The 26,199-nt window shown below is 38.2% G+C and overlaps 1 protein-coding gene across 2 annotated transcripts in view; it reads left to right on the top strand.

Annotated features, from left to right (window-relative positions):
* The window catches only part of RELN (reelin), a 272,240-nt gene that overhangs the window by 113,867 nt on the left and 132,174 nt on the right, over positions 1-26,199 (top strand). For both annotated transcript variants that reach the window (XM_021384542.1, XM_021384541.1), the window contains exons 5-8: positions 4,545-4,577; positions 5,571-5,649; positions 12,441-12,537; positions 17,893-17,944. In XM_021384542.1, coding sequence (XP_021240217.1) covers positions 4,545-4,577; positions 5,571-5,649; positions 12,441-12,537; positions 17,893-17,944 — 261 coding nt within the window. The remainder of the gene's footprint in view (positions 1-4,544; positions 4,578-5,570; positions 5,650-12,440; positions 12,538-17,892; positions 17,945-26,199) is intronic.

The raw sequence follows: 26,199 nt of genomic DNA, 5'->3' as shown, positions 1-26,199 counted from the left end.
TGGGAGCATTTGTGTTTCTGTAATTAACTTTAGCTTTATATTAAAAAATAATAAAGTCCAGAATTTTCAAAAAAAGTCTATTTAATTTGAAGCAAATTTTAGGAATGTTTTTGGAATATCTTCTTAAACTGTATTCCCTACCTATCCTAGGTTGGTGTATAGGTTCCCAACCTATACACTAGGTTGACCACACAGGTGTATGGAGTATGTGTGTCAATGCTACAAATGAACATATGTTTAATTTGTATTATGTTAGCTCTTCTTTTCAGGTTGAATATTCATTTTGCTTAATCATTGGCCATTATCATATTTCATTATTTTTGTTCTGATTTTTCCATTAGCATCAGGCCCATTACCAAATCTGGTTTCCCTCCACATATACCAGCCCCTCTAGAGTGAGCTGACATTTCCTTGCCACTTCTTTCCTATTTCTCTCCCCTCTAGTTCATCCATAGTAGGACATACTTTTGTATTATCTTAATTGTTAATAACCTTTCATTAGCCTTACTTCATCCACAGAAAATCTTAACCTTTTACTCGAAAAGACGCCTTCATTCTCCCTCATCCCATGGACACAGAGCCCCACAATGACCCCATTGACTTTCGAATTCCCCATTACTTTCTTTGAGTTTCTCACGCTACCAGTTTGACTGTGGCCTTTCTCTCTCTGAATCACTTTGTATTGAATACTTTTTTTCTGTGCTTTCCTTACTAAAGGGATTGCCTTGCATTACAAGGCAAGCATCCTACATTTCCTTGCATTTTCTTGTATTGTATTTGTTCATGCCTCTTAGACTGTGAGTTTTATCAAGCTCAGTTTCCATTCTTTGCTTAGTACAATTCACGTCTTGTAAAGCTCTGTTCGTACCCTGGGTGCTGTTTTAAAATCTAATAATAAATTCATTTACTTTAAAATTTCTTAAAGGGAGCAAATTCTCATTCAGGCTAATTTACATTGTTAAGCCACACAAAAACTGGTTCTAAATTTCAAACCACCCAACCATGTATCACCGTCTAAGTGAATCATGCTTTAAAATGTACTAAGGTAGCCTTTTTTCCTCTTTCAGTCTGAAGTACTGTAGATTTTTTCTTTTAATTTGGAAATTATTTTGATCTTTGCAGTGCATGGTTACTCTGCACCATAGAATATTTTTTTAGCTTTCTCATTTTATGCAAGGAAACTCTGTTTTACTTCAGTCATATTGTATGGCCCGCTCTACAGTCTGCATTGCTTTAAAACAAGTAGTTCTGTGAATGAATAAAAAAAGACAGATGAAAATATTTTTAATTTTCTGTGATGTCCTCCAATTTATAATATTTTGAGGACCTTAGCTACAACACTTGAAGACCAACACAGCGGTGTTTTGCAATGAAATGTAAAATGTAATACAGGAACTATTCCTAGGGAGATTGAAGTCTAAGATCATCACTCATTAAGTGGTAACTTCACAGTCTTTTGTTGTATTTGGCTCTAGAAATTGAATTACAAATTAGATGGAGGAATACCTGAGGCAAAAATGCTTGGGCTTCTCAGATACTATAGAGACCTGGGAAACAAAACCATCCTCCTCAACATAAAATCTTTATTTGTAAGAACAGCCTTTTGTCCAACACCAAGTGTTTGCTTATCAGCACATGTAGTTTTTTAAATGAGTGGTTAGTAGTAATATTATGTATTTGCACAATTTCCTTCATTTCAGTCTATTGGTAAGCAGTTTTGTTTTGCAATATACTATGCATATAATTGAAAAGGCCTTTTAGGAAAAATCAAATGCTGTATAAATGGCTAGTTATAATTAAAAAAATAATGTTGAAAGCAAAGAAATCTGTAAATTTAAGTTTGTCCTGTACCCATGCCTGTTGGCTGAATAATGAAATTTTGCATAAATTCGGAAAGTACCATTAGTGATGTATAGTGTGTATTTGGGGCTTGAGTGCCTTCTGTGGAAAGCTTCCAAAGAGCAATACTGAGCAACCTGGGATGAATGAGAATTTAGTCTTTCATTTAATTTTGAAGTCTGAATTGCTTTTGTTGGAGAGGAACTTCTCTTTCAATTGAGTTTCTCTCGAAGGCTAATGAAATTTGCTCAGCCAGCTAACAAGTCTGTCCGTGACCTGGCCTGACACAACCATCCTTCTCGTAGAAGAGCACCAGCAGCAGCTCTCAGCCACGCCTGTCCTTACAGATCCCCCCTAGTGATGACCCAGAACTAATGAAAAGGGTTAATACAGAGCATCAGAGACAGAGGTCTTATTTTAGGCTTAACCACTTGCAACATCAAGAGTATTTCAAATCCCACACCACGGTGTATTTCCTTTCCTGCAGGCAAAAAACGGAGCAGCTGCATTGTTCTACCTAGGAAACAATTCAGCTAATCCAAGTTAATCCATTTCTTCTATGCAAAGAGTTTCTAAAAGTCTTCTAGAGAAATATATACACGCTGCCATGGAGAAGAACAATGACTGGGGCTGCAAGATACAAATGCTGGGTTTTTTTGAGTTGCATCCACCAGCATTACCATGGAGGCAGTGCCAAGATCTAGCTTGCAGTTGGAGTCAAATTGCTCCAGCTTGTGTAAAGTCGTGATGAGAAGTTTGGGCCATTGCTAGTCATTATTAGCGTTTCTTCTCGGAAAGACGAGTTGGCTGCTGCTCAAGCCTTCACATGGATCATTTTCTTCTATAAAAATACAGCATGTTAGAATCATAAAATCAGAGAATCTTTGAGGCCTTTAAGACCTTTAAGATTATCAAATCCAACCATCACCTGACACTACAAGTCCAGCACTAAACCATGTCTCTAAGCACCACATCCACACATCTCTTAAATACCTCCAGAGGTAGTGACTCCACCACCTCCCTGGGCAGTCTGCTCTAATGCCTAACTACTCTTTCCATGTAGAAATTATTCCTGACATCTAGTCTAAAACTCCTGTGGTGCAACTTGAGGCCACTTCCTTGTGTCCTGTTAGAGGCAGAAATAAAAACATCTCATATTTCTTTCCTGTCTGCAATTTCTTTTCAACATCAGTCCCTTAAGAATGTCCTTGCTCTTTGCTGCAGTGAAGCTTTCAGTGGTCATGTTATTGTCTTCAGCATTGTCTGTGTATGTATAAGGTTACTGGATGGTGTAAAAGATGACAGTCTCCTGTGTTGTAAGTCAGCTGAGTCAAAGCCTTCTGCCTTTCTCCTTGAGCTAAACCCAGGCTACTTGCCATCCTTTTCTGAGCTGCAGATACCTCGCTTGTTTCTTGCTCTGTCTTCTTAATCACCAGCATTCCTATGGAATGTTGCAATTTCATTATAAAACATCATGCCCCTAAGCAAATCAAATGGTTAAGGAGAAAATAGTAAGAGAAAAATGATATTTCTGAGATTTGTTTTGGACCTACTATTGAAATGACTACGTGTGAGAGCCCTACACAGCTTGCTGCATTCATTTTTAATTTTTTTTCTGAGTTTTTTAAAATTTGTCAGATGTTGTGACAAAAATTGCAGTGTTTCAGTAATTTTTTTGCAATATTCTGAAGAAATCAAGACTATGATATGATTGACGTCAGTGCTCAACGAGAAACTCAGAATCATCTTTTTTCTTTTATTTGTGTTCTGTTTTCTGAAGTACAATATACAGCTAGAAATACAGCAACTTTTATGAGGTACTGGGAGACAAGGTAGCTGCTTCCCATGGGTGCACTCACATGCACCCTTTGAATGAGATGTAACACACTTGGGATTTGAGATTGGATGAAGTCATTGATGTATTAGCTACTATGGAGTATGTAACACTGTTCTACCTTCCCTGAATTCTTTGTATATGTACTTATGTTCTGTTTTCATTTGTGTAACTTTATGCCAAGATTCCTGTTTCAAAGTGGTAGGAAATAACTACTCAATCAAGTTTAGTCATTTCAAACATACATACCCATATATAGTATGTCCTTAATATAGTCCACTATTTTGTGGAAGAAAAGGATCCACTAGGGAATCAATTCAGCAATGCATGCAAAAATGTGCTCAAAAATAAGTGTTTGATTCAGTGATATACTGAGATAATCCCTTATTTGTTGCACTAGGAGAAGTAGGATTTTTCCTTCAGCCTTGTGCCTAGTAAAATGTTGTCCAGAGCATCTTAAATGGTCAAAATATGGCATTTTTTGCCTCTCCTAGACTTTATTTCTTTTATTCAACTTTATTTCCACTCTCCTGGTAAATTATTAAATTACTGAATCTTAATCTGAGCTATTTCTAATAATATTTCATAATCCTTGACTAGAAGTAATCTTTCTTACCTTGCTGTACAACAGTTTATGTATTTCATTTATTGTTGGTGCTTATTTTAATTAGAGAATATTTATTTATTTTTAGCTCCTATTATATTTTTATAACTCTTAATGTGCCATATTTTTCATAATTAAAATGTCTGAAGAGTTGACTTAGTAGAACACACTGCTACAATGTGTTTTATGCCAAACTGATCTTTAATGCTGCAGTTAAGCACTGATCACAGCAGATACTCATGCATTGTGTGTCTTTGTTCTCCACAGCTCCAACAGAAGCTCCATTACATCCTCACCTAGGTAGGTGATTTGTCATTCTTATTACTAAAACTCAGAAACACTAACTTTGTTATAATAAACAATCTGTAAGGTCGTATGAAACTAGCTCTGGGGAATTCAAATAAAAATGAAACTCATATAAAATGAATTGAATTATGTCTAACTCTGATTAGTTGTTTTTTCATTGTGATTTTTATTGTTGTTTATTTATTGCCTTTCAGCCTTTGCAGTGTGAGTATATCACACCGCAGAGATTGTCTTTCTAGCTCTGCATTAATGCATCCATTTCAGTAAGGACACGTAACCTCCACTGTGGGAGAATGCTGTCACACCAGCACAGGGTTACTGGGAGGATTTTCCTCCTGTGCACCTCCAAGGTGCACCCAGCAGTAGGGCAGTCCCATAGAGCGCTAACCTGCACCCATCAACAGCTGAGCTGTAAGTTGGTCATTGCCAATGAGATTCTGGCACCTTTGCTCAGTTTGAATAGCAGGTGATAGACACTTAATTCATTTCATGCAAGCATTTGTAGAAAAAGTGTCTGTTTAATACAGCTACTAGTGCAAGTTTCAGGGTTTGGATGTTTTGGCCCTCACATGTAAATGAAACAGTAAACCTAGGGCAAAAGCCTAAGTCCAAAGCTTGCAGGTTAATGGTTGGAAACATTTGCATAATCTCACTCCCATCTTAGGAATCCTGAATAAATCAACCTTTACTTCCACCTCCAGTGACAGCAGCATAAAAATCTCAGTGAACTCATGGTTTTTTGCTTATGAGTTAGGAGAATGGACCTCCTGACTTTTAGAAACAGTACTCTCATAAGGACATCTCATCTTCCCTTGTGCCAGTGTTCCCAAATTTTGGATTCAGCAGTTGTTTTTTTTTCTGAACTTTCAGAACAGAAAGCAGGTGTTAAAATATTAAGCATGTATTTGATGACAACACTTTGTCAGAACTAGAAAACACAAGGTGATTACACTGGATTTTTTCATATAGCACTTTCTTTTGTTCTAGCTGAAATGCACAGTGACAGCATCATCCTACGAGATGACTTTGACTCTTACCATCAGCAAGAACTGAATCCTAGCATGTGGTGAGTTTCAGACTTTTTATGTACACCTTAGTAAGTTAAAACATTCAGTTATTACAGTGTAGTATATTAATTCCTAGATACCTCAGCTCACGTTGTTGTAACCTTATGTATGCCTCTGCTCCATAAGGACCTAAATATATTAGTTTATTAATTAATTGATTAATGATTGAGTGAGAAATTCTAAGTCCATTGAAGTGAGCAGGAAATTCTTATTGAGTTCAAATTTTGAATTAATCCAAAAATCCAAGGAGTAGAGCTGAACTCACTGAATGTATTTGTGTGAAAATGTTGATTTCTTCAAACTAAAGCATTTATTGGAAAAGATAATGAATTTGAACACTTAAATTTTGTTTTTCTTTTTTTTTTTTAATTTCCTGTTCATGTAATATGTATTTCTGGTGAAGCTAACTATAGTAGAACTCATTTCAAACTGAGATAAATATTTCCAAAACATTCAAGAAGAAAATCAACTGGAATTGAAATTTATTTCAATTCATTTCAATTCAATTTATTTCATAAATGTAACTAATTTTATTGATTTCATTCATACAAGTGGGGATATTTTAGTGAGTTACTTCATCTGTTTCAGATAAAATGTGCCTTTCAGCAGTTGCTGCATTTGTTATTTAGGAATACATTTGTTCTTTTAAATCTGACTTAGTTTTCCTTTTTATTAAGGTCTCTCACAGTTTCCTATATGTGCAGGTCTTTCACATTTCGCCATCTTATGTAAAAAGATTATGGTTTATGAAATGCTACAGGTATTTTTCTTTTGCATATATTTATTGTAACAGTTGTTAGTATGTGCCTACTATTTTTCCTCCTTTTGTTCCTCTTGTATTATCTCTTTAAATGTTTTTCTGGACAGATGCATTAAGGACCTGGAATGCTGTAATATAAAAAAAAAATAACCAACTCTTTTTTATGGGAATGAATAGATCAAGGACTCTTAATGGGTTACAGAATAGCTGCCAAGGTAGATAGCTTTAGCAGCAGCGTGTTAAATGGACTTGAGTGGAAGGAAATGAGAGGAGGCATTATTTCCCTGCAGATGTCTCATAACTCACAGAGAGCCTGTCTGTTGGGAGCCTCCATTATTTATTTATTCATTGCTCTCTTATCTTCAAATTCATCCTTGCTTTTCAGAAGTCTCAACAGAGAAATTTCAGTCTAAAAGAGGGCCCCGGTCTCCTGCTCTTTTTGTCCCTGAGATTTGGATGTGGTCCCTATGGAATAACCTTGACCCACCTTGGCTAGTGGATCAGTGCACAGAGGTGTGTGCTGGGAGAGAGTCCTAAAACTCACTGCAGTCCCGCGATGGATGCCTTGATATTCCTGTAATGACACCACAAAGGCAACGTCTTCAGCAAGGCTCAGTGGAAGTGGAGCACAAACAAAACTATAATATAATGAGGTGTCATGAGCTTTTCTGCATAAAGGATTTCTACAGTAGCTCTCCCTCCAGTGAAGAGCTGCTTAGTGGCAGAAAGCTCACTCTCATTTGATTGTCTTGTGGGAGTTAAGTCAGGGATTATTAGCAGTTTACACCATCCCCCCCTAAAATTGCATTTTTCCCCTGGCAGCTGCTAAAATCCCGTCTTTATCACAAACAATTGCGGTGAGTGCTGGAGCAGGATTTCCAGCCCTGCTCTGGCCCTGCTCCTCTGTGCTCTGAGCTCAGGAGCAGCTGCCTGCTGCACCGACCCTCCGGCAGCGCCTTGTCACCAGGGGCCAGTTAGACTAAGCCCCTCTAATAATTTCTGAAGCCATTATTTGTGTAAAGATGAAAAGAGAGGAGTTAATATTTTCCTCTGGCCTTTTCTTCCCAGATCCTATGCAACTGGCTTGGTGCGATTAGCATTGTCACAGCTCCTGTTCCACTCTCTGCACGCACTACTCCAGCAAGATGCTCCAAGTGCACAAGCAAAGCCTTTTGTAGCTTATGTGTGTGTCCAGTTCTATGAGTCCCAACAGAGCCAGTGTGCCGCCCCACGTCAAATAGTTATTTTGCACAACGACACTGTATGATTTTGAGAGCGCATGTTTTAATATAGATTTCTGATCTTTCAAATGCATTAATAGACACATCCTGCCCAGCAGCCATTTGTTCCTTCAGAGCCTTAGGAAGATGGGAATGATAGCCATGGGTGTTTCTGGAGCTGTGAGGGGGGAAGAAAGGAAGGGATGGGATAGGGCTCTTTGTAAACAGAAATATTGCAACATCTGGGAATGGGTTCCTGCTAAAAGTCACAGTTTGGTAAGAGAGCAAAAACAGGAAAAATTGAAATGGGAAAGGAAGAGGAAAGGAAGAGGCAGCAGGAGAGGAAACATCAGGTGAAGGAGAAACAGGGAGGGCTTCTGTACTGGGAATGCAGGAACTGGAACATCTCTCTTTTCTTTCATTTTCTTGGGACTCAGCCACCATGGAGATTTCCTTGTGTGGTGTGTCCAACTGAATTTTCTACTTCTGTCTTCCAGCAAGCAATAATGTCAGAATGTGACTATTTCTAAAGTTGCCAAACTTTAGAAACATACAAACTTGTTTATTTAAGCAGAGATATCCTTGTTTCTCTAATCACATTTGCTATGTACTTTAGAAAGATCTCTTCCTTCTGAAATAATACAACTCACGGATTCATAAATACCTGCTGTATTTGATGTCCAGCATGTGTTCGGTGTATAAGGTAGTTAAGTGAGTCTCACTCTGTGGTCAGTGCACTGCATGCTAAGCAGTTCACAGCTGACCTGCAGAACTAATTAGACTGTAATTTGTACTGCATTTTTCAATGAGAAGTCTAATAGCACAACTGCTTCATGGTCTGTATGCTGTAAGCTGGCAGGAGTATGTTAGTTCAGAAAGCCCAGAAACCATGGAAGTAATTGATTTCCTCAGTAGAGAAAGAAAATTTGCATTGTGTAAATTTAAACACAGGAAGCCCTTGCACAGGGAAGCATGTTTTCTAGCCTTTAGGGGAGGTAAGGCTTAATGATACATTTCTGAAGGCAGAAATGCATGTTTCTGGAAATGTAATTTGCTTTTATGATGTTCTAGTTGATACTTAAGCTGAATACTTTGTAGCAGCAGCAGAGAAACAAGATTTTGGGCATTTTCTGAAACATGTGGTCCATGAGAGAAAAGGCCAAGTGATATTTGGATGAGAAAAGGATGAAAGGACCAATATAGGTGATATGTGAAAGACAATCTAGTTCATTGGATACATGGTTCTATGATCATCTTGCCTCCATATAAACTCATAACATAGAAGAGTAAAAGATGATGCTATGCAACAACTAAAACAGTTCAAACAAGAACAAATCTAGAAAAAAATATCTTTACACTAAATGAATTAATCTTGAGACAAAGAGAGGGGGGAAAGCAGATGCATAAATTAATAGCGGTTCTGGCATTAATTCATGCTTCTAGGTAGAACGCTGTGCTTTAACAATAGGGATGTAGATAACAAGGGATTCGGTACATTTGAAAAAGAAAAACTCTATATGGAAGCTGTTGCTGGCTAAACTGTCTTTCTCAATGTAGTGCCATGTTTCATCTCAAAGCTCATTGACACTCCAAACAGCAATCACTTACAAAAGATATACTCCTCAAAGACAATTTGAAGAAAAGCTGAGCAAGTAAAATCAATCAACAAGAAACAGACTCCATCACTTCTTCAAAGCATATGAGAAATGAAGAGGTACAGTGATATTTCCAGTGGCAAAGAAGTGGCAGAGAGCTTTGTGACAGGAGAGAGGTCCTAAAGTGATTTCCAAATTGCACTAAAACTGTGGGATTAAACTTCAGAAAGATTTATGTTTTAGAATCTCACATCAGTTTGAGATGTTTACCTTCTTTATAGTCCAACATCACAAAAGACATCAGTCAATATAATATCCACAAACGCAGGTATTGTAGAGGGAAACAAGGTGACAAATGGTGATGAGGAAGCAGCAGATGTTTCCCCTTCAGCAAAGTGAAGAACAATAGCTGAGAGAGATGGGACTCTAGGCTGGGGATGAGAGTGATGGCAGTCTGCAAAGAAGACACCTAGATGAATATGACAAACGTCAACTGTACCAGTGAGAACCAGCTGTGAAGAGAAAGCTGAAGTGATTTTAGTGTGCTGAGATTTTATACCAGGCAGGTGAGAAAGCAAAAAGCTGCACCTAGACAGAGCGATTAATACTGTCTCCTGGTTATATGAATGGAAAAGAAATTAACCTTACTGTCTGCACCAGGAGAGGAGTAAATTGGTTTGTTTCTAAACATGTAATATGATGATGATGATCTGAGGAACACCAGACCAATTATCTTACTCTTCATACATTCCTGTCAAGCTACTGAGCAATTTGTTGTCAGAAGTGATACATTTCAAAGAGAGCACAAAGGTTTAAATACGGATTACCAGCAGTCATACAATTTCTGATGAGAGGAGTCATCCTAGAGATGAGTGGTGATGAAAGAGCTGTATTGCAAGGACATTTGTATACCACATTACAGGAGAAGAATAAATGAACAGCTAAATCACTTTATATTTATTGATATATAATAGTTAAACAATTAGATTATCACTTGGCTTAAGTAGTATGTCCTTTTATTGGGGTGTAAATGTTCTCTACATAGTATTTGTAGGTAAGGTTTTCCTGCCATGTATGTCTCTCTGCATATATGGAGATTTCAGGCAGTTACTCCTCTATAAAACCCGAAACATAGGGGCATCTAATGAAAATGATTATAAGCAGCCGTAATACTATAGAATTCCAGGTATTATTCCTCTTCCCATGTTCGTCAGTTACCAGAGTTTAGAAATCAAGTGAAATTTAGATAATGAGAGAACACACACACTATGAACCCTGTTCTGTGCATTCTCCTAAAGCACATTTCAGTTCGCTCATATGCTCTCTTTCTGAGCTATAATGAAAAATGAAATTATGGGCCAACTGTGGCTTATGTAAATAAATAGTAATTCATTGAAATCAATAGGAACTACATTACTTCATTAGAGGATTTAATTTTGCTACTTAAATCCAAAATACTAAATGCTATCAATGTGATTTGCTGAATGACCTTAGTTATGTATCCATACTGGAAAAAAATAAATGTTTTTTTAAATCTGACTTTATTCTGGGAACTGGAAATGCAATTTACTTTAATAAAATTTTAGAATAAGGGAGTGACTTATGAAGTGGGAAGAGGCATTCATCTTTGACTTCTGTAATGGACTTGGGCACATGAATGCCAGCCCTGCATTGAATTGACCCAGGACCAAGTGAAGAAACCCAAAATAACAAGTGCAATCAATTATTCACGACATCTGTGCATCTGAAAGTCTAACATCTATCCCTCAGCCCCAGCTCTCTGAGTAGATTTGACCCTTTGATGATACTGCTGGACCATTCCCAGCAATGCAGCCAGAGATTTAATTTGTCCTATCTGTGCCCATGTTGTGCTGATGGTTTTTAGACACTCAGGAATAGAAATATCCTGCTTCAAGATGCTTACAGAAAGACTTGACAGAGGTGTGGCACAACACTTATCAATGAAGAGACAAACAAGCACTGTAATTTAGGAAAAGGAGTGAAAAACATTGAGGAAATTTGTTTAGGAATTAACTGTGATCATTGCTATGGTCATGTATGTCAACAACTCCTCATCTTGTTGAAATCTCTTAATTTTCCATCTGATTTCTGTTAAGACCTGCCATCCAGAAATTAGCTGGAGAATTAAAAGAGAGAATGAAATCAGGACTAAACCATATCTGGGCTATGTATACGGGAATGTGTATTTTTGTGGCACTCTGCATCAGAAAAGGTGGCCAAGCCAGAGGCACTTCATGTGAGAGAAGCCAAAGAAAAAAAGGTCTAAGCACCCCTTACTGAAATCCATTTAACTTTAGACTCTAAAAATACCAGTTATCAAAGTACAGACAGAAATTGGCAAGAAAGGAGAAAGTTTGGAGTGAATCCACCATTGCTTACAATGGATTTGTCCCCAGAGCAAATGTTGTCCCTACATTTGATTTTAAAGGGGACGCCTAAAGACAGTGTTGCCACAGCCTAGATGGCAGACATTGAACAGTGCAAGCTCTCCTGTCACGGTGCCACCTCCCTGCTTGGTTCCCACCTTGAGCCTCCCCTTTAGAATAGATAACCCTGCAGCTGGAGGGTCTAAGTTTCAAAATCTGCAATGTCCATTCCTGTTTTTGTTTGGAGGGAGCGCGTCAGCCTTGTCAGGAGGAACTCGGTGAGCTGTCTGAAAGCCAAGCTCTGTGCTGGGCCCTGGTCTCCATCTATGCTGCATGAGGGCAATGGAGGACTGAAGGCATACTAAGCCTGGTTTTATCTCCAGACCAGAATGGTTTATTCTGTTCATTTCCATGAATGAGGTTTCTGTCGTTGAGAGAAAGGTGGTGAAGCCATCCAGAAGTGATGCAGGAAAACTGGAGGTGGTGGCGTTTCAAGTTTTGCGAACTGGAACACCTCTGAATTACTTACTGTCCCTGTGATCTGAAGTGGCATCACAAAATCACTCAGCTTCACTGGTTTGTGCCTCTGACCTCATCCTACCCATGTTTTGCAGACAAGAGCAAGTACCTGTCTACCTGTCCACAAGGTCCTTTATCAAGAGGCAGATCTAGCACAGTGGACTTAGAGGTGCTTGACCTTATGTTAGCAAAACAGTCTGATTTGAGTGCCAAAATATAACAGTCTTACTTTACAGTCTTCATTCCTGATGCAGTCTCCAGTGTGCAGTTTCTCATTTCCATTTTGAACATGTTCTGTTCTTCCTGCAGGTCTGAATGCAGCAACTGTGAGGTTGGAGAGCAGTGTGGTGTAATTATGCACGGCAGTGCCATCACTTTCTGTGAGCCATATGGTCCCCGGGAGCTGGTAAGTGCTTTGCAGGTTTACTGTTCAGCAGACAGTCTCTTTAGCAAAGGTGATAATGTCATGGAAGAACACAGGTGTTCCACAGGAACACCCAAAACAATAGGTGATAACCAAAAATGGTTGCAATCTTTTGCAAGGGATAATCTCTTGATCTGGTGTATATCCATTATTAAAAATATATGTAAAAGACAGAAAGGTGAGGTAACAGAGCTTTGTTGCCAAATTGGCATCATCGTCTTTTTATTTCCGACAATGAAATAAAGACAAGGTTCATTTTTCTTCTCATATTCTATTAGCCCTGTCCCTTTTTTCTTGTTGCTGTTGACAAATGTTAATTTGGTTGTAAAACATCACTTGTGAACAAGGCATCTTACAGATTTAAATGCAGCCCGGAGCAAGGACCTGCCAGTCTCAGGAAAGTGTATGTAGCAAATTGAGTCATGATGAAGGTGACAGAATTAATTTCATTGGGGTGTAGTTTGGTCATAAAATTGCTGAAAGAAACAACATGGTGCAACTTGCATTAACTTGGGATCATCTGGGTGGAGGAAATTAATTGAAAGATATGTAACCAATGCCCACATGCTGCAGCTGACACCAGCAGTTAGCTACAGTGATGTAGATAAAATGGGAGTTTTTGAAAGAACTGAAAAATTACAAGAGCAGCTCAACGCCTGTATAATTCAAAACTAATTTTCATGTTTTCAACAGTACGCTGAGTGGAGGGAGAGGCTAATGAGAGGTATTTGAAGAGGATAGATGGAAGAGGGCCATAAAACAGAAGTGGTTTTGGCCAAGAATCTTCTCCTTGTTTGAGGCAGACAATTCCTTTAATGGGATTAATTTTACATCTTTAACTGAGATCAGAATTGCACAAATGCAATGTAGATGTTGCTGGTGACTGAAAGGCAAAAACAGATTTAAAAGCAATTCATATATTTTATGGTTACAGGAGAGTTTCAGTCATTCCCTCCATAGCCAGCTCCAGCAGAGGAATCCTGACAGTGCTGCTAAATTGCCTCTTTGCTACTTTGAATCCTATCTGAACGTGCTAAGCTTCATTAACTGCCTTGAGAAGAGATGCGTTGTTTTATGCCCTGTACAGAAATGAAGTCACACCACTGGGATGCTTTTTCCACATTTTTTTACTCATTTTTAGTTGCAGTATTGCACATAGGTAACAATTCTTGAAAAATAATCTATTTGCATTTAGCAAACCAAGGGTCCCAAATAGTTTAAAACGTTGTTAATTAGATGCCTTGTTCCTGCTGATGTGTAATTTAGCCTACCTTTATTAATCCCAAATTGAGTTCAAAATCCAGCATCCGACTGTATTTGTTGTATTGCCACGTGGTAAAATGGCACTGTCATAGCATCAGGAACTTGGAAAGAAATGTATTATGATGTCTTAAGTTGTGTGATTAAATAATCAGCTGAAAAAATCATCATGCTAGCAGCCTAATAATGAAAGTAATTATAAATATTATGGCAATGTTGCCGAAAAATCAAATCCTTATGAAGAGTTTAATATTTGGGGTGAGCACAGGACACTGTTCATACCACAGGTCTGGTCTGACCTAGGTTCATTTTCAAATATGGACATGAATTTTAATCCTAATTTTCTTTGAAATGACTTGATACTGATGTGTAGCCATCTTTCAGCAGTTATACAGTTTATCTCTTCCTGATGAAATTTTTAAAACCTTTTTAACTTCTCCAATCTTTATGTATTTTTTTAAGGCCCATTCTTGAAATTGCTCTTGAAATCTGTTCCTGTTCATGGCTCCTTTTTCCACATTATTGCTTTAAAATACTAAGTGAAGAAGAGTTGAAATTATATCAACAACTGTGACAGCTACTGGTTTTCTTCCTCGACCTCTGTCTCCTCTCCTTACTGCCTGTAGCTGTCTGCTGCTGCAGGGTGAGGTTGTTTAATACCAACTGTCTGCATCTGTTGGTGAGAATTTACCACTGGTAAAATCCTGGAAAGATATTTAGTGTGAGAGATGTTGCAAAGAAAAATAGCTACTAAAGACTCCCTGCCAGCTCAGAAAAAAAGTAGGTTTCCTCTCTGCAGTATCTGAACTTAGCAGTCCTTTACAAGACTTTTCAAAAGGTTTTTTGTAGATCAAATGTTATCGTCATATGTTTTTCTAAAACATTAACTGAACAACTCATAACATATTCTCTTTTATTTTTGTCTGAATGCCTTTTGTGATAAATGACAACATTTAATTTCTTGGTGATATGAGGTACTGAACATTGATAAAGGGCTTCGTTTTGAAATTAGAACTTGCACAACATAATTAATTGAATGTAAGCTAATATAATAGGTACCCATAACTCAAGTCAGAAAGCACTTTATTACTTGGCATGATAAATGTGATACCTAATATTGAATCAGTCCTGACAGAAAGAACATAAATCGGGACACGATTGCAATTTTAAAAGAGTTTATATAAATGCAACCTCCCTGTTTTTGCTTAAAGACTATAATTGCCTTTTAGAAATATTCCAAGGAGAGGAAAATTGTATTTTCAGCAAATATAATGTACAGATAATGGCAAATTTTCAAATAGTTTTGAAATTTGCTATTTGAGATTATTGTGATTGTTGAGAATCTGTCCCACCAAATCTTAGTTCACAGATCATTAATAGCTGTGATTAATTACTTAAATTTTCATTCATCTTCCTAAAGCTCTTGTAGCCTTATTGTCAGCTAATCTTTAGTGCATTTCAGTGAAGGTCCCATTTGTTAACACTTATAAGAAAATTTCCTCTGTATTTAGCGTGTATGTAGAAAAAGAAGACGTCAAAAATGCATGGCAAACAAGCCATTTCACAGACCCTTTTCTTTTCTGTTTTGAGGAAGGAAGACAAAGATCTCTCTGATGTTCTTTGTCATTCAGTGAAAAGTTGCTTGGATAATACAGCCATGCCCCATGCTCACCTACACCTACTAGAACATTCCCAGGACCAGGTCTCCATTTGTTATAAATTCACAAATACCTTAACTTGGTACACACCAGCACTGGACGAAGCCAAATCCCTTTTGCTCTTCTGCACCATTGCCTGGAGGCAGAAATGCTATCCATACAAACACTGGTGGGCTGCGTAGTAAACCATGTCACAAATGAGTCCAGGTCAAAACTAACTTGCAAAGGAAAAAGACCATTAGCTTAACTGAAATCAGCTACTCAAGCTGATTTAACCTGCTACCATCTCAGTGCTGATGTTAATAAATGGAAGGGAGTGGTGAAAGCCGTCCTATCATCCAGGAATTTGTTAATCATATAGAAGTGAATCTGCATAGAAATTCTGATTATCCATTGGCAAAGATATGGATATTTTTCTGAAAGTCTCCAAAGACAGAAAAGCAGAAACAGGTAGCTGAGAGATAGCATTAGTTCTGTGTCACTGGAGTCCTAAAAAGCAGTCAGAAAACATCTGCATTTTGGATTAGCTTTTGTTCAGTGTCATGCGGCGATGCACAGGGTAACAACGGAGTTCAGACGTAAGAGAGATTTCTGTCTCTAGTTTTCATATATATCTACATAGTAGATAATTAAAGAGAGCAGGAATACCTGATAATGGAAGAATCTGTGCTTTTACCACAAAAAGGGAAATTATGCAGAAAATGTGGTTTTTGCTATTCAGAAATGCTGACAAAATTGCCTTTGTAATACTGCCCTAGTAGGATCTTCCAAGCAATTGGATCTACTCTTTAACTGAGTGCTAGTTTTTTAAGAAAATGAGCTTTGTGTCTGTGAGCTCCGTTTTTTATCTGTTTTCTGCAGTTCACCAATTTTATAATAATTATTATTGTTGCTTATCTTATTTTCTATTCAGTTTCCTCTCCATCAGAGTATTCAAGTCCGCCAGGTACTCTACTTGTAGCCACCTTCTTGCAGATGCCCAGCTCGCCACTGGTGGCCAAAGCATAGAGCTCTGCTAGCCCCAGACCTTGCTTCTAGGGCTGAGTTTTCTCTGAAGTTTGGTTTCTCTGTAGCCATATCCACATTATGATGTTCTCAGTGAGTGAGGATCACAGATTTCCTAACGGAAGAGTCCATCACTACTCTAATGGGAAATAACAAGTCTTGGTCTATGGGTTCTGACATGGGAGGACAACTCCAAGGTCTTCAGATCCAGGCTGCAGGCACTGCTGGCAATAAATATCAGATGAATTTAATTAGGGCATTTGCTGTCACTGTTCTTCTAATTAGATGACATTTTTAAGATTGTGTAAACTTATTGTCTGATTAGTTGGTGCCTTTTTTTCCTTTTTTCTTTTGATTGTTGCTGATGTGGTCTTTCATTTTGAACATTCTTCCTTCTTCTGTCTAGCCTGCAACATCTGCTTATAGTGATAAATCATATCTCTGGTGTGTCTTTTGCAAATGGGAATGAACCAAACTTTGAATCTCTTCTTTTTGGGATGACAATACAGTAGCTCTTTCTGTCTGCTAAACAGTTGCTATGATTTTTCAGCTCCTCAATAACTAGATCAGGCAGTGTCTTTAAAGACACTTCCTTCTGGCTTCCTTGTCATGTAGCAGTAGTGTTAAGCCTATCTTTCAAAATGTATTGAAAATAATTTTGAAATAATACAGGTGGTTCTATCTCCTTCCCAACACTGTATTGCTTTTTATCTTATGTAACTGTCCTAATTTGAACTACTGAAATATGAGGAGGAAATACTGAAATAGGGAAAAAGAAAAGCATCATATGTGGACAGTGTCCTGAACACAGAGTGAACTGCTGAGTTTTTTGCCTGTCTGTAGGTCTTGATTGGATAGGTAGATGCTGCTACAAAATTTCATGGCATATATTGTACTGTACCACCAAGTTTTTGTTTGCCTTTCTGATGAAGACAAAGATTATGTTATTTCCTCTAAATATTTCATTTTATTATTTTGTATCTATTTAATGTCATTTTCATTATTTATTTATGATCTTTTTTGTTTCTTGTTCTGTGCTGCGAGAAGTAAATAAAAACAATTGTATGTACGCAGGTTTATCCAAGCTGGCCATAGATCACAGGGTTGGTTCATCTTTTAGATTTCCTAAACACTGATCAAGTGTCAGCGTTTCACATCATTTACCAGACATCAATACAGTAAAAAAAGAAAAAAAGGAAAACAGCTATGACATATGATGAGATATCAATAATCAAAATGACATGTCAGCAATACCCATAATCACTCAACCTGAAAGGATAGGAAATTAATAGTTTTATGCACTGGAGATCTCAGTATCCAGAGATCTTCCATGCTTTCAAAGAAAAACAAGCGATGAATGTATTGTTTTGCTGACCTAACACAATCTTTCTGCTGTTTGCTTTTCTTCCTGTAGACTACCACTGGGCTTAACACAACTACTGCATCCGTCCTTCAGTTTTCCCTTGGTAAGTTTAGCTCGCTCTTTCACCTGAGAAAGTGTAAAAAGTCATTGCTGCAATGGAAAATGACCCTCAGTTTCACCTTCACTGTTCTGTTCGGTGTGCCATTTGACATGAGAAATTAAAAACATCTTGTAAAAACTACAGCACATTTAATCATCTCTTGATAAACCATGAAGCTCCCAATGTAAACTTTGAAAAGGAGCAATTCCAGTGAATACTCTGAAGATGGGAGGTGTAGTCATGCAGTAATCTTTTCCACGCCTATTTTATAATCCAATGGCTAATGTTATAATCGCTTGTTCTTTCTCTAATGTGTGATTGCTGTTTCTAAAATGGAACTAGCAAAAGTGGATTTTTCTTCTTTAACATTTTAAACCCTTGATATCTTCCAGGTTATGGTTGGATAGTGCTGTTTTTAACACATCTATACAAACAGTATAGGTAGCAAAACAGAACAAAACTAGATGCTGTTTGATTCTTATTATTTGCAGGGTGGTGCTATGCTCTACCACCTAGAATGTCTGCTGTAAGTTATTACAGATTTTTCAGTGTGTGGTTGGGACTTATTGCAGAAGTTGTAGCTTGGGCTGAGAGCAAACTGGGAAAACACTTAATTTCTTACCTTACATCTCAGTGTTCAAAGTATGGAGGAAAAATGTTTTTATGACACAAATAGTTCAATAAAAAAGCAAGCAAGAAATGTAGCTGCTTCCTCTGTGGACTCCTGGATATATATTTCCAAATTATATACCTATTTTTAAAAAAGTAAATCACTAAAAGTATCTCAGCAGAGGTGTGATTAAAGTCTGGAAATCTCAGTTGGAAATAAGAGCTATCAGGTAGCTTGGCAAGCTGCTTTTTTTTTTTTAATAGATCTGAAATCAGTATCCTAGAAGGCTCAGAAATACATCAGTTACAATTGTTTCTACCTGAAGTAATTCATTTGACTATCTGAGGGCAACATAACTTGTCACTGCGCAGCTGACAGCAGTGTTATTAGTGCTAACTATTGGTATATGTGGTTTTATTTTGAAGTATCATTTTGAAAAAGCTAGCAAAATGTATCCATTCTTTGGCTGAATTACTGCACAAAGATCCAGCACGTCTAGCAAAAAAACAGCCTGGAGCTGCCTTGCAGCTTCATGCAACCAGTGGAAGGGCAGCAGCTCACTTGCTTTGCTAGGACATGTCATTCACCCACAGAAGCATTCCTGTGGGGTGTCTGAAGCCACACATTTCTGTCTCATTCTCCCACCTGTGGCTGTGCCATTCATAGTCAGTGAATGTTTGCTGTCCCAGCTTGGCAGCTGGGTTCTGCTGCAGGTGGCATGCGGAAGGTTGCAGCTCCCAGATGTGTAAAAATGAGATTCAAAATTTCAATGGTAGCCTTTGGTCCTATCATCAGGGAAGGTCAAATAAAAAATGGTCAAGAACTAGCCGAGTAGGAAATACCATATATGGTAACAATATCCTAAACTATACCAGGAGGAACCAGTAAAATCCCCCATATAATAGATCAGGAAAGGGGTGCATACTCATCTGAGTAAATCAAATGTCAGCCTGAGTTCAAAATGTATCACATTACTTGTGTACTTATGTTGGGCTTGAAATACAGCACAGATTGGTTTTGTAACTGATAAAAACCAGTGTGAGCCAGGAGACTGCTGCTGTGCTCAGCAGTACTTGGCTTTACAATCATAAAACTGAACGAGGCATTTGCCAGCTTCCATCTTATTCCCAAATGTCCAGATTAATCATAACCCTATTTAGAGATTCATCCAAGAGAATTACCTTTTCTTAAAGAAGGTTCAACGCTTTCTATCTACCACTGAATAGCTTAAGCTGAAATCTTTTGGGATTGCCTTTATATTACATTTCTCACCTAGCTGTGGCCACATGAAAGTGCATATCCTTTGATTTCTCTCATCACTAATTATCAAATGGAATTCTGTATTTGCAGCTATATAAGCAGGTGAAGACTGGAAAACGAAGCAAAAAAATTGGCTTTGATTACATCATGAATCCCTGTATAGTCAGAAAGGATAAGATCCTAGTGAATTTTTAATTAGTTGATATTCTGTGTAGTTTTCTTAATGTGCTATGCATCTGGTAGTCATGTTCTCTGAAGGGCAATAGCATTCGAAAGGAGCACTGAGGATGAAGCCTTAATTAGGATGGAAAGGTAATTAGTAAGCCCTATTCAGCACACAGGACAGCATTAGTGCACAACAGCTTTTCCGAGAGAGAGCTATGTCTCTGCCATGCTGCGTTCACTTGGAGCCAGTGGCATTGCCTTGTGGTCCAGGCCTGGGGTGGTGCTTACATTCGCACGCTGTCTGCCCAAGTGTGCAGAAAATTTCCGTTGCTTCAGATATCTTTAATCACCCTTGACTAATTTTCTCCAAGACCAGGCACTGATATGTGAAAGGCAAAATCTGGCAGTTTCCTCAGAGCTCAACAGGATTGTTGATTGAGATATTTAAAGGAATACCTTTGGGCTCCCGTGGGCTAGGACATCTAGTTCAACAACTTGGGATTGCAGGATGTTACACAGAGGCCTCTGGTCTCAGCTGCCACACAATGTTAGCCTGAGTCATTAGCTGAAATATTCTCCATTACTCACTCCAAAGCTCAGGCTTTTCCCCTTAGCTAAACCCCTGGATTTCTCCAGGGATGAACATGAGCTGCCATTTGTGCCCATGTGATGGAAGATGACTAGATAGCACTGAGAGATTAGTAACTGAGCTAGACATGGGAAGAAAGATAGTCATGGAATCCTGTAAGGGAAAGAGAAAAGGCTTTAAGGGAGCAATGCCAAGGTGTGAGGTGTGCAAGTGGCACTGTTCCTTGGGCATCCTCTTCAAGCATATGCTCCCACGGCTGTGGCGCATGTGAGCTCTGCATACTCTGCGTGGGTGTTCAGCATTGTCAGACTATTTGCAGCCTTCCTTCTTCCGCAGTGCATAAGTCAAACACCAAGCTGAAGCTGATGAGCACCAACCCTCAGCCTGTCCTCCTGTGCAGGTGCTCTTTGGAGCCATGTGCCTCTCAACATGAAAATTACTTGTGGAGAATGTTCAGTTTCCTTGAAAAACATTTGTTCCATAGCTCTTTCTTTATGCTCTGGTATTGATGGATCATTTTTGGCTATTGAACAATATTGGAAAATAGGAATAACTTGATAAGGAAAGCACTCATTTTTCAGCTTTGTTCATGAAAACCCTTAAACACTCCTCTACAAGCAGGATGAATTTGACAGCGTCATTGACTGGATAAATGCAAAATGTTAGTAAGTTTCTCTTCAACTTTTATGGTATTATCACAAAGATCCTCTGTCATTACTAGAGCATGTTAATACCTGTTCCCCATCTATTTTCTAGCAATATCTACAGTCAGTCTCTCTTAATATCTTAATAGCTCTTGGTAGAACGCAGTAAGTTCCATTGGAACAGGCTGCCCAGAGAGGCTGTGGGGTCTCCTTCTCTGGAGATACTCAAAATCCTCCTGGAGGCTTTCCGCTACAACCTACTGTAGGGAACCTGCTTTAGTAGAGGTTGGACTAGATGATCTCTGGAGGTCTCTTCCAACCAAACCCAACGATTCTGTGATTCTCCCTATTTTTTATTTATTTCCTAAATGAAAATAAAATATTACACTTTCTGCGTTCACATGGGTACATATTTCATTGGCAAACTCATCTTAATCACAAAAACAAGTAACAGAGCTAATCATTTCTCTAAACATGCTCAATAGTGAAAGGTGTTTCACTCTTTCAGTTTTTTTCCAGGTAGAGCAATCACCACTGTCTTCACTTTAAAATTCTTGAGCTTCATAAATCCATCAGACTATGAACACTACTTAACTGAAGAGTAATTGTGTGTTGAGCCTGTGTTGACCTTTATATTTATAGCATCATTTCTTTCTAAGAGGAAAGGTCCCTGTGTAAAGCACGTACCAAGAAGTTCTATGTGGTATAGTGTATTTACAACCTATTTTTAATGCTTGCTCATTTCACAGTCTTTTGCAAGTGCGATAGAGAGGACAATTTAAAATATGCTATTGATTGCTTTTGATTAGTGTATGAGTAAGGGTCATTGATTTGGATGCAGATTTTTGACATAATGGTTCCAAAAGGGTTTTCATGTCATGCCCTGCCTTGCCTCAGACAGCAGGTTAGTGAATCATTAACACAGCAGCCTCTATTACTCTTTCTGAACCACCGAGGTCCCTAGGGTCAACGCCAAAGTTGATTTACTCCATAAATCCACATACTAAGGATCTCTCTGATGTTTGTTGAAGACAAAGTGCAGGTAGTTTTTATCAGCTTCAGTGAAACAATGCATCTTTCTTCAGGCTTATGTTTCTTCCTTCATTTTTGAAGTGGCAGTTTGTTACCAGTCTGAGTACTAGAGAATTAAACTACAAGTAATTGATCCTGTAGATAAGGGAAATACTCCTTTTTTGCTCTGATACGTATTTAGACTACAATAGTAATAGTAGTAGTCATCATATGAGTAGTTCTTAAAACAGAATTGATGAATGTGCCTTTTAGATTAGTCATTACTGCCAAGCTTTTATGTTTCAGAAACACATTTGCTTCCTTATTAACCTCAGCAAAGAGAAGATCATAATGGACACAAATTACTTCACAAGAATGGTCTATAGACATAAATAGTGTAACTGACTGATTGACCCCCAGCTATGTCCATGGAGAAAACAGTCTCTCCATATGCTCACCTGGAGAAACATCTGCAGGGCTCTGCAGGACATCTGCAGGAAGGCAATTGCTTCTTCCCTCCAGAAACATCCCTCTACTGCTTGGCTCAGTAGCATGTACAATGATGAACCCATTCGACTCCATGCAACAGTCCAAAGACTCTTGTCATTTATATTTTTATTATATTTTAGTTCATTTCTAGTGGCAGCTGTTATAGTGACAGTACTGCTTTTGCATTGTCTATTCATCTTCTGCTTGGACTCAGACCACTCAATAGAAATTCACACATCCAAACATGTTTTGTTGCATATGCCACAGCTTTGGCTGGTAGGAACAATTGCTGACTACTTTCTCGTAATTTTCATGTTTGCTTAGTTAGTTTACAATTAGCAAAAACTATCCAATGACTGACAAATGCTGTAGTAGCCATTTTATGAGGTAGCACTGGACCTGCCCTCACCTGAATCAGACATACATGAGGAATTTCTTTCAGAATTACTATGAAAATTCACTCATGTGTCTCTAGAGAAATACTAAAGTGAAAAATAATCCCCTTTTGAGGACAACATGGAAGAGTATTTGATCTTTAAAATCTTTCGCTACCTCACTGACCACAAAACTTGTGGGGCCAAATGTTTTGGGCATGTTGAGCCACCTCCTTCATTTTAGTCACCTGTATAGATGACTTCCCTCAGCACCCAAGTTTCTCCCTATCCGATGCCTTCCAGGAAACACCAGATTTATGTGTTTGGTGCATTTATAAGATCATGTTGGTACTGTGGTACAAACAGGGAAGGAGAATCCCTGAGGCACACAGTGGAGGATGGAGATGGCCACAGGACAGATAGATTATCTTACGTTAAGCAAACATAGGGCACTCCTGGGCTAGTATGTAGTTCTTGAAGGATTTCATACCAGGTAACTGACTAATAAAAATGTGTTAAGATCTTGCCTGAGCTGAGTTTAAATGGTGCATAACAACAGCTTTTAAACTAGGTAGTTTAAAGTACTAATTCTGTAAGAAATCAAAATTATAAAATGAAGCTTGGTTGTTGCTACATTCAGATCCAGTCCCTTCTAAACAGCAAGAACACACTGCATCTGAACTCCCAGGTTGTTTTATCCTTATTTATTTCCTAGCCATTTGGAAAAAGCTTGGGAAATGGTATAATTAAATGCAAAAATCAGTATAATTTGCCATTTGTATTTCTTCTGCTTGCTTCATTTCCTATCTTCCACATGATAAAACAACATTAAGATTTTTTATTCGCTTCTCGATTTATCATTTTCTGTTACCTGATGTGAAACCCAGTAGCTTTCACCTTTCTGGCAGAGAAATCCTTTGTGTAGATACACAGGTTATAAATTACCTCTAATGTGAAAGACGAAGACAGATAAGTAACATCATCTAGCACACTTCACATAGCATGAGAGGAGATGTGAGGTGGTGTTTATTGATTTTGCTGAGTTATACAAGAAGGGCTGCCTTGATAATGCCTAGGTCAAAAAAAGGGCTTAAAGTTAATGCCATATTGGAAAGACATTTTAATGGCCTTGTGGTGAAATGATTTGTGTTGTTTTGGCCAGTTCAAGGTTACAATGAAATACTGTTTTTATTACTTCTGTAGCACAGTTTCTCTGCCACTGCTATGAATTAAACTGTGAGCACTACAGATTTATTGTGCAGCAAAAAGCAGCACAGATAAGGGAGCCGGGTCCCCAGCTCTGACCCAGGGCAAGTGTCAGAGCCAGCTCCTCACAGTCAAATGCGGGCCATTACCAAATTGGTTGCTGAAAATAATAAATGCTGGATTACAGGCTGACTTTCATCTTAATCCTGCTCATAGCATTGTATTAGGATAACACTGTTGTATGATTAAAATTGTCCATTTTTGAATTAACTCCAAAACAAAGCATCTGCAGTTCCTGGGGGGCGGGATAGAGGGGGAGGGGAAGGGGAATGGAAGCCCCCCGCTCAGCAAAATGCCCCTGGATCTTTCTCTGGTGGGGAAGGGAGCAGGGGCATCACTGTAAGTAAAAGCAGATAAAAATATAGAAAACCCAGTAGGCACTGAAAAAAAAAAAAAGCTTTCACCCAAGCAGTTGTTACCCACCTACATATAAAGTTAACAACAGGCAATCTGTTTTCTAGCCTTTCAGAAAAGAACAACCCCTTAAATCTGGACTTGGCTTGAGAAAGAAATATTTCCCAATTTTTCCTGGTGCAAGGGAGTTTCATTAAAGCAGGAAAGAAAACTAGTTTCAAGTCTTTATATTCCAGTTGCCACTTTTCACACAGCAGTTCTGGAACCAGCGTGTGCTTTCTGTACTGCCCCTCTGGAACGAACTACTGTTAGGATCTAAACAAAACACCATATACCTTCCTGTGGTATTATCACATCCTTATGGTATTAAAGTTATGAAAACTGACCTTTGCTCAGGCTGCTAATCAGAGTTAATCAATAGGTCTCCTTCTTCTTACCAGTACGTGTTACTTTACCAATTAATAACTACTTTAAGATTGAAATGGTATAATTTAAATTTTGCATAGCTTCATTGAAAGGTCACCCTTTCAGGGGACTTCTCCATAATCTGACATTAAGCATTTAATGGCACTAATATTGAAAAATGCAGTATGGGTATATGACTAGAAAATGCTTACAGGGCTCGCTACTTGGTCCGACACAAGAACCGCAGTAGGACTCTTTCTGGGGAATGAATGACATTATTGTATCAGTAGCTGTGATTAATGGGTGTCCCTTAAATCCAAGTCTTAACAGGTTTACTCACTTTGCCTTCAGCAAGGAAATCTAAACAATATTAGTGCATTTAAGAATGTGGTTAAATTTAGAAGCATCATTTAATTATTTATTTGACAACAGACATGTTACCCAAGCATAAACCTGATGGCTGTAGCTCAGAAAGTTATGCTATAGGTAGCAGAGCATCAGAATAAACTGGAAACTGGCAGAAGGGAAATACAGCTTTCTGCTTGGCTTATTTTTCTCTCCTTAATGTTCTCAGCACAAAAAGCAATATGAACTGTGATCTGTCTTCCTCATTAGAAGAGAACAAACTTTTGTGAGAACAGGAAGCACATCATATCTCTGAACATAAATAGACCAAGAGGAAGTTGAGGCGGAGAAGTATTTCCTCAGACTTTTCATACTTAATAGCTGGATTACTTCATGAAAAGTACATTCACTGTTATTGATAACTCTGGCAGGGCATGGGTGGGAAGGGGCAGTGGGAGGTTCCCTGCTCTGAGCAAGGCCTTTGGGTTGGATGCAGCTTGATAATGGCCCCATCCAGTGGGGCTTTGACCTTCAATTAATCTTTAAGACTTCAGTTCCAAAGTAAGTCCTTCTGATTAATGCATTTACTAATTGAGAACATATTTACTAATTGTAAACATATTAATTTATCTTCCAATTTACTAATTGTTCTTCCAATCTTATGTGATTTTATGATGGAGGCTAGAAGCACTTTCATGAACCTTTAGTTTAGACAACAGCCTAAAAGTGTCAGTGGAATAAAGTGA

The sequence above is a fragment of the Numida meleagris genome, chromosome 1, assembly GCF_002078875.1.
Source record: "Numida meleagris isolate 19003 breed g44 Domestic line chromosome 1, NumMel1.0, whole genome shotgun sequence".
In the NCBI taxonomy this organism is placed as follows: domain Eukaryota; kingdom Metazoa; phylum Chordata; class Aves; order Galliformes; family Numididae; genus Numida; species Numida meleagris.
This window is presented reverse-complemented; position numbering and strand designations above follow the sequence as displayed.